This window comes from Rhagoletis zephyria, unplaced genomic scaffold (genome assembly GCF_001687245.7).
Source record: "Rhagoletis zephyria isolate East Lansing unplaced genomic scaffold, Rhagoletis_zephyria_1.1 Rzeph_scaffold_18067, whole genome shotgun sequence".
NCBI classification, from domain to species: domain Eukaryota; kingdom Metazoa; phylum Arthropoda; class Insecta; order Diptera; family Tephritidae; genus Rhagoletis; species Rhagoletis zephyria.
The window spans coordinates 667-10,145 of NW_016175128.1; the positions used below are offsets into that span (position 1 = coordinate 667).

General features: G+C 43.4%; 1 protein-coding gene across 1 annotated transcript; it reads right to left on the reverse strand.

Annotated features, from left to right (window-relative positions):
- Positions 1-4,385: 4,385 nt before the first annotated feature.
- LOC108380058 (uncharacterized) lies at positions 4,386-8,105 on the reverse strand. The gene is made up of 3 exons (XM_017636423.1): positions 7,389-8,105; positions 6,949-7,320; positions 4,386-4,394 (listed from the first exon to the last, which is right to left on the reverse strand). The coding sequence occupies exons 1-3, from the start codon at positions 8,103-8,105 to the stop codon at positions 4,386-4,388; spliced, it is 1,098 nt and encodes a 365-aa protein (XP_017491912.1).
- Positions 8,106-9,479: the final 1,374 nt, after the last annotated feature.

The window sequence follows — 9,479 nt, forward strand, 5'->3', positions numbered from 1 at the left end:
TACACCACTAATCCCAACCAGCGTCGTTTTGCGCACGAATAAATCGGCGACAAAAAGAATAAATCAGCTTGTAAGAAGTGATGTGCTTGCAAAGGCCAAAATAGAAATTCATTCATTTGCCTGACTATTAGAGGGCAAGTGAACTCGACCAGAACAACACAACTGCTTTCATCTAGTCGGCAAAGAACTACCACCAGCACCAATCAACATCAGCATCAGCATCATCATCATCTCTCTGGCGGTCGCATCTGCAACAGCTCTGATAAATGGCACAGCAGCAAACTGCTGACAACACACAACACTAGCCGTCACTTGCATCCATTACGTAAGAGTGCAATTAGTACCAGTGCAGCAGAAGTCAGTAGCAGAGACACAACCGGCGATCCAAAACAGATCCAAACTGCCTGCTCTGTCTGCTCAGCAGCCCAGCCTTTCTCTCACCCCTTCTGACAGTTGTAATTGGCATTAATTTATTGTGTGCAGCAAAAAAACTGTGTGCCCTGTGGTGATTCGGGTTTTTGTGTCTCCTCCGAGCAGTAGCGGAAAATTTCAACGTTTACCATCGCACGCAGACCACAAATCGACAATAAAACCGCAACTGTTTAACCAGCACATTGCTTTGTCACGTTTCGATAGAAGGCAAAGCCACCAGAAAGTGCGCCAGAGAGAGAGAGAGAGAGAGAGAGAGAGAGAGCNAAAAAAACTGTGTGCCCTGTGGTGATTCGGGTTTTTGTGTCTCCTCCGAGCAGTAGCGGAAAATTTCAACGTTTACCATCGCACGCAGACCACAAAACGACAATAAAACCGCAACCGTTTAACCAGCACATTGCTTTGTCACGTTTCGATAGAAGGCAAAGCCACCAGAAAGTGCGCCAGAGAGAAAGAGAGAGCAGGAGCAAAGCAACGGGTAAAAGCGATCTACCGTAATCAAGATTGCAATCATTAGAAGACTATCGAACTGCTCCAGTCTACAGGCTCTAGTCGTGATTCCTCGAGTGCGCACACAGGCGCCATCACTAATGAGCACATCTCATTAGTGTGCTTTTGCAACCTTCACTCGCATTGTTCCCATCTCGGTGATCGTCTCATATGCCGCCAGCAGGGATGAGAACAAAGCTTTGAAATAAAATAATTAACAAAAAATACACTGCAGTTAATTTCCAGCCAAGTATTTTGAAAAAAGATCGTCTTCAGTGTCTGTGTGTCTGTGCTCATCTCTTTTCCACAGCATCTCTGCAACCTCGACTGCCAGTATCGCCACAACTCCTCTGTCCTGCCCAATCACCACCCGAATCCTGATATCCTCCAAACTGTATCATGGCTCAAGAACAGTATCGAACCTCAACGTACTGCACCATTTTTGGTGCTGCACTCCTCTGTCTTCTCCTCTTCCAGTCTTCAGTATCTCATGTCTCTGCCAGGTGTCCATCACGCGATGACTCCTTTTGCTTGCAGGTGGACGGCTTTGACACCATCATACTGGATGGAAATAAATTTGCCGATATAAAGAAAGTGTTCAGAAACATCAAGTTTCTCTTTGATGAGGAGAGCGAAACCACTGAACTCGATCAGCTGATGCTGATCAACAACCAAAACCTGAAAAAACTTGATCGAAATGCGTTCGGTGACTTTCGCTTTCGCCGGATTGTCATCAGAAACTGCACCAACCTAGAACATTTCGATCCAGAGGCATTCAACGGCACAAAGCAGATCATTCGAGCGATCAAGTTTGATCACATTGCCGTCAATGATGGAACACAGGAGTCCTTTTTCGATGCACTTAACTCCATTGAAAATCTAGAGGAGCTGGAAATTTACAACCACAAGATTCGCAAGATTCGCTCCTACACATTTCGGCAGTCTCTTCTCGCAAAGCTGCACTTGGGCGGTCCACTGGAGGAGCTGGACAACAACGCCTTCTTCTACCTGTACAACGTTCGCATTCTCCACCTGAGCAAGTCGCTCAATCATGTCCGCCAGCATGCGTTTGACATGAAGGCGGAGAACAACAAGTCAGTGGACATATACCTGGACGGCAAACTGGGCAAACTGGAAAGAGGCGTCTTCACCTACACCAAACGGCCGCTGACCATCAATCTGTACCTAAAGAAGCTCGCCGCCTTTGATGCTGCCATTTTTCGGCCCATTCTCGCGGCGCCCATTGCGCATGAGATCATCTTTCACGGCAATCCAAAGGAGATGCACAACCCATGTCAGCTGATATGGCTGTTTCGCCACAAGTTCCGTGGCGTGTTTACCTTCAAAGATGAGCCACTAATAAACGAAGCTTACTTTGATCCGTGGCAGTGCTCTTATCACTCGAACACAGCCGAAGACATCGTGGAAGAGGTACCCGAAATTGAGGAAGTCAGTCGGGCAGGCATCGATTCCACTAACAATGCAGCACCCAGTGTGAAGCAGAGTCTTCTAACAACCGTTGCGACTCACTTGATTGTCGATTTGCTCTACATTCTCCCCTTTGTCTTGGTCATCTAATGAAAGTACCAACAAAGAAGCCGTAAGAAAGCGGGTTGTGCGAGCAAGTGACCAATTCCATTCATGTAAGTCTTCTTAATAACTGAATTTACTTCGTAACTAACAGAATCTCTTTTCCGCACCGACAGCAATCATCACCTACTGAAGTAGAACCCAACCAATCTCTGCCAATGTTGATTCCTAGTCCAAATTGACCTCCACCACCAGCACCGCCACCTCTACTACCCTGTACTACTCGCCAAAAGAATACTCTATTTTTGCACAATGAGGCTGTAAAGTTACTGGAGGCAAAGATGTCTCAGCAAAGTCCACCTGTGAGCTTGTTCGCCTGCTGGCCAGTAGAGCAGTTGTTGGCTTGTTGGCCAGTTGGTCGAAGCAGGCTGTTAACCGAGCCACAAAGTACAAACTGCGACTGTTACCGACTGCGAGAGTTTATATACACAACACAACACGTGTCGATATATTTTTGTATGAGGAAAATGTTTAAGATTTTCTTACCCACTTCCAACCGAAGGTATTGTTACGGCTGTTCAGGATAACCAAGAAGGACTGCTTGAAACTGCTTTTCTCTTTTATAAAAACCCTATTCTCTCCATTTCTTCTCTGTGGTACATTTTGACGGTGGTATTACTGATCAAAGATAAAAAGGCAGTCGACTTTTCTCACGTACTCACCCTACTATCGGGCAAAACAATGACTGTGTAAAATAGCAAGAAAAGTAGACTCACTTTTAATCTTTGATGCCGTCGTCAATTGACTTACTTGATCATAGATCCCAAGCCAGCACTTTAATACAATACTCATTTGTTACCAAAACGGAACCCTTTCTGATCAAACAGTCAAACCGAGTATGAAAGACACCCACTATACACACACCATCACACACCTGCACCTATTTATTGTTCACCCATCACTGTTCAGTTTTCATCCTCTTTCACTTTCCCTTTTTCTTTTTCCTTCTCTTTAATGACCAAGTCCATTTTTCCTTTATACAATGTACATAGTCCTCCCCTTTCATTGTTCTGCGACATGATTCTCTTTATTCAAGNCCTTTTTCTTCTCTTTAATGACCAAGTCCATTTTTCCTTTATACAATGTACATAGTCCTTCCCTTTCATTGTTCTGCTACATGATTCTCTTTATTCAAGCAAGCACACAAGCTGTCCAGTCTGACAAACACCAAATTCCAAACTTTGTAGCATGAAAAAGTGATCTACAATAGAATGTACAGCAGCCCAAATTGTTTTTGTGTTGTTGCTTTTTGCAGCACATTACATTTGTATTTAAATTATGCATAATTAGAAAACTTTTAATTATTACAAAGTATGTTTTCCTTCTCACTGCACACAAAGACACACCGGACACAAACTATCTTGCACAATTACACACTCAACTATATTAATAATTGTTATTGTTGAAAATTTAATTAAAATTAATTGGGCAATTGTATTTATTTGTTTTGATTAATTTAATCCTAATGGTAGTGTGACAAAAATATGTTAAAGAAACATGCAATTGCATCGGAAATAAATAATTTAGCGTTTATTTTTATATAGTTGTTTTGATAAAAACACTGAAAACTAAAGTAATGTTGCAAACAATAGTAAAACATTAAAAAAACATAGGGTAATTAGGCAAAATGGATCAATTCTAAAAATGTTCAGTCATATTGGTAAACATAAAATAGGCATTACTACTTTTTTAAAAATTAGAATAATCGAATAGAAATAGCACCTAACCGACAGTTTCAATTAGTATACACATCAGCAAGTTATTTCAAATGAATGCGGACAGGATGAAGTGTACGCACAGTTTAAGTAATTGATAATTAGCATATTTGCTTTCATTAAAGTGTACAAATGTCAATGAAAAATACTAAATAAATTAGCTTAATGCGCCTGAATATAATACAATTTAGAAATAAAACTACAGTAAAAAAACTACTTGTACAACAAAAAATAAAGCACTTCTGATTTACGAAAACCAAAAAATATTTATTTTGTCTTGAACTAAATCTTTTTAATTTTACCATTGACATTTTTTTAACTATGGCGCCAGCTGTTGACTATTTTACAAAAACTGCTGTAAAACAGGTAACAGTTTTTATCAATTTTTATTTAAATTAAAATCAAGAAATCTGTATTTTGAAATTTAAAAATATAAAAGCAAACAAATTTTTAAAAACTAAAATACTTTTATAATCAATAAAAAATTTAAAAATAAATATTTGTTACTGAATAAATGCAGATAAGTAATTTTAATAAATGATTTGACAAAGTGTAACAGAATAAATTTAAAAAGTGTCAGTGTAAGACAAACAAAATAATAAAATTTTAACTAAATAAATTTTTTGAGAATAAATAACAATTAAACAAAAACTAATTTTTAAAATGAGTTTGATTTGTTTGGGCACAATGTATGTAGTGATTGAGTTTTGCATTTTGTAAAGATTTGATTCTCTGGAAAGTTTTTGAAAACAGTGTCATTTAAAATTAAGAAAAAAAAATTGATCAAAAGTTAAATAATTGTTTTGAAAAAAGGAGCAAATTGGGTAGATTCAAGTTTGTAATATGCTTGAACAGATAATTTGTTCATAGGTTTGTTTTCTATTTGAAAAAAGACTGGGAATTTAAATAACAAGGTGACTAGAAAATTGAGGCTAAAAGGGAGCATTGGATATCAGTTTGATTGNAAAAAATTGATCAAAAGTTAAATAATTGTTTTGAAAAAAAAGGAGAAAATTGGGTAGATTCAAGTTTGGAATATGCTTGAACAGATAATTTGTTTGTAGGTTTGTTTTCTATTTAAAAAAAGACTGGGAATTTAAATAACAAAGTGACTAGAAAATTGAGGCTAAAAGGGAGCATTGGATATCAGTTTGATTGTGGCACATGGGATTGAGGAGCAAAAACAAAAGGGGTAAAAGAAGAGTGATAGTTTAGACGGGACATTACTGTCCATCATACGAGGAAAGTTTGTTTGTTTGTCGGTTACACAACACACGTACTGGCAAACACTGGAATGGACAGAGAAAAATGATTGGGAGAGGGAAAATCAGTCAAACGATTGTGCACTGATATTAAGCTGCACCTTCACATCAAGCGTAGAACATTAAAAGTGGAATCTGACCCTCAAGAAGGCCAGACTCTCTGATTCGAGTAGCCACGTCCTCGCGCCGATCAATAAAGGACAGTGCACGTCGCAGTCGCTGCATTCGTGATGGACGACGGTATTCAGTGGGCGGTGGTGGTCGCGGCGGCGGAGGATTTGCCGGCGTGGCTGGCTCAGAGGAAGCCGTCGCTGCAGGAAAGAAGTTGTTATTGGAAGCCGAGTCAGACTGTGAGTCCTCCTGCATGCTGCCAGTGTCCCGTTCCCAGTTAAAGTTGAAGATGACGTTCTCCTGGCGATTGTTGATGCGCACCTTTGTCGCGTACTGCCCTTCAGTGCCGTAGTAGAAGTTAACATCACTGGGACGCGTGTAGTAGAGGTGCGGGTGAAGCCGGGCCCTGACGATGGAGGTGGAGCGAGTGGTGGGCGACACACAGGCTGCCACCTCGTACTGCACGTTTGCTTCGCACTGCAGCGGCTCGTCAAAAACTACGTTGAGAATGTGCCCCGATCCATCGTACTTGAGGAAGACCGTCTGCTCGACACGTTCCATTGGGGAATTCCATGTCTGCGCTTCGTGGTCAGCTCGACGCACTCGTACCCAAACGTTTAGGTAAAATGTGCAGGCTTTTCGTGGCGCGTAGAGGCCCACGCCAGACAACCAGATACGTTTGTTGGTGAGAAAGTTGAGCGAGCGATTGAGATATCGATTGGGCAGAGTGTTCTCAAAGGAGGCAAAGCGGAAAACTGAAAAGAAAATCAAGCTGTGAATTGGAACAATGATCTCAAAGTTTGATAAACTAATCGACCGTACTTTGCTGTACTCTCTGGTCTGAAGACTCTACTAACAAACTTACCGTTGTGCACTCGGCCACTGTGCAGCTTTTGAAAGGTTCGTGGCTCATTTGGAAATGACAGTGGCCCACCTGCTGATGAGATGAGACTGGAGACTCTGGGCCAGTTGCGAGAGCAGTGCACTAGAGCTCGGAGCAGTTCGTCGTCGAGAATGCCTTCAGCGGCGACCATTCGTTGCAACTGCTCCTCGCTCATCAGCGGAAAGCGTATCAAGCCCAGACCGGGCCCGATGAAGGCGCGCACATTGACACGCGTCGGACAGAGGCCAGCTCGAAGGCAGCACTGCTTTGCCCAGCGAGTCAGTGCTCGGAACACGATAATCTCATCTGCTCGGAGCAGATCGTCGCCAATCAGTTCGCACACTGTCACCTGGTCGGCGCGCAGAAAATCATTGGAGAGGAGGGCGGTCTCTGCAAAGTGGTTCACTGACTTGCGGGCCGCTCTCTCCAGGTCCCTTTCACCATAGGCTCGTGCTGACAGCCAAATGGCCATGCAGGACTTTTTTGCTAAACACTTGTGAATGTATTCAATAGCCTGGCGTTCGAGGTTGGTGATCTCATAGCGTCGGGCGGCCACCATCACGCCGACGGCATTGTCTTTGGTCAGTCTGGCACTGTCAGTGTAGGCGTATCGCAGAAATTCTAGAAATGCAGCTGGCTCAATGTCTGTTATCTCAATGTCTTCATCGCACACGATCAGCTGATTGGTGGCCGAGTCAAAGAGAAGCTGCTTGAAGACGGGACTAGCGCTAGCAATGATCAGTCGGTGAGCAGGAATGCGCAGTTTGCGTTGCTGTGGAGTGGTTGGAGTTTGACCGTTTGAGCTCGGTGTGTGGCTATTGTTTACACTTCCATTGTTTACCTATATTGGACAAGCATTGTAGTTTAATATTTTGTAAAGAAACAAAAACATTTTTGCAGACTACTAACCAGCATTCCACCGCCGACGAGAAAGTGCATGTCACACATCTCCTCACAACTGAGCAGTCGGCCAATTCGAATTTGCAAGGACTCAACCGGCTCCTGGAAAATCTGCTCNCGCAGACTACTAACCAGCATTCCACCGCCGACGAGAAAGTGCATGTCACACATCTCCTCACAACTGAGCAGTCGGCCGATTCGAATTTGCAAGGACTCAACCGGCTCCTGGAAGATCTGCTCATCGCCGGGAGTGGTGGCTCGTGTACTTCGCCCGCCAGTGCCTCCACCAGTTTGCTCGGTGTTTCCGTCTAAGGTAGCCTCCTGTCTGAACTGGCTTATTTCGTCGGTAGAGAAGCGAAAGTTATTGACGACATTGGCAGAGGCACTGGCCGCAGCAATGGCGTTTCCCATGCCAGCAGGCAGTGTGGCCGAGGTGCCGAGAGTGCCCACCAGGCCACCCAGGCTGCCCACACCATCATTCTCTGAGAGTGAACTCTGCGTGCGATAGTCGATCGGAGTGCCGTACTGAGTGCCGTAGTTGTTCAGACCGCCATTGTTTTCTCCCTCCACTTCTTCGATGGAGCGAGACACCGACAGCTCATTGTCCAGACTGGAGCCTCGCTTGTTTTTCAGTCGCCAGTGTCGAGCATTTCCCGCCGATCCACTGTCGCCGCCATTCTGGCGGTGTGGTGGAATGTCGTTGATCGTGCCAAAATCAAAGCTCATCTAGGGCAGAACAAATAGAATAGACCAAAAGAAAATTACTGATCAGAAAAAAAGATAGTTTTGTGGAAACTGACGGTAAATGCATGCAGTGAAGTTATCCTCTATCTCTTGGTACACAATAGAAGAAGCACGCAATTTTTGCAAAAATTAGGTGAGCATAAATGAAAAACAATACAACTAGATGAACCCGCATTGGGAAAATAGCAAACAATAAAGGCAAACAATCTTAAATTACCGTTCAATCAGTGTCCTGGTGAAATACTTGTCCTCAGACGAATGAGTGAATGCTGGTCGATCAGCTGGCAATTGACGGACAAACTGAAGCTGTTTTGGCAGCCAAAGCAGAGAGTAAATAAGTCATGAAAAGTGAACTGCAAAGGAAGTAGTTTAAGTAAGAAGCTCATGCAAACAGAAATGACCAGCAGCGTGTATGCCGGTGGTGCCAGTGTCTTCCTTTGGAGCAGTAAGCCAAACAACCAAAAATAGTAACAACAACAATTATGAAAGTAGGGTGCACTTACTTACAGAAAAAAACAAGAAAAATAGTGATTGAAGCAAGCAAATTTAGAGTATCACAACTGCTAGACACCGGCAAACACCGATTTGAGTGGAGCAGCTGCAAGTCAAAGTCGTCTGTTAGAGAAACAACTCATAAAAATGCTTGTTTGCACAAGTGATGATAAAAAGACTGATGAGAGAGAGAGAGAGAGAGAGAGAGAGAGAGAGAGAGAGAGAGAGAGAGAGAGAGAGAGNGAGAGAGAATTGAAGCTTCGATTGAGGTACAATTCCTCGTGAACTAGTACGCGTTTTCTACTGCCGATCAGTGCTTCGGCTGGCCGCAGATCAGTGCGATCTTTGCCAGGCAAATATTCAGACTGACAAGTTTACTGGCAAGCACGGCAAGTTGAGACGAAATCGTAGAGAGAATTCTGGTCTCTCTCTCTCTCTCTCTCTCTCTCTCTCTCTCTCTTTCTCTCAGTTTGGGTTCTCTCACTATTGACACACATCGAGTCGGCGAGGCCTGCGTGACACCGTTCCTCGCTTTTGGCCCAACACTGCACCCTGCCTCCTTCTCTTTCTCTTCTCGTTTTCTTCAGCCTCGCACTCACTGACTGGCTCACTCACCACTTCTCGCAAGATCCTTCGACTCAAAGGGGAGGTCGGCAAAATGAAAATTTCAAGAACAGGGAAAAAGAATGAAGAAACAGGGAAGAAGTGAGCCCGACTGCTGAGAGAGGAAACGATCGACTTGCCAGCGGTCTTGGAGCATGCGCCCTTCATTCTCCAGTCTGCCTCTACTGCTCTCTCTCTCTCTCTCTCTCTCTCTCGTTTGTACAATTGTTTGCCCCTATTGTACGGCACATATTTTTTCCA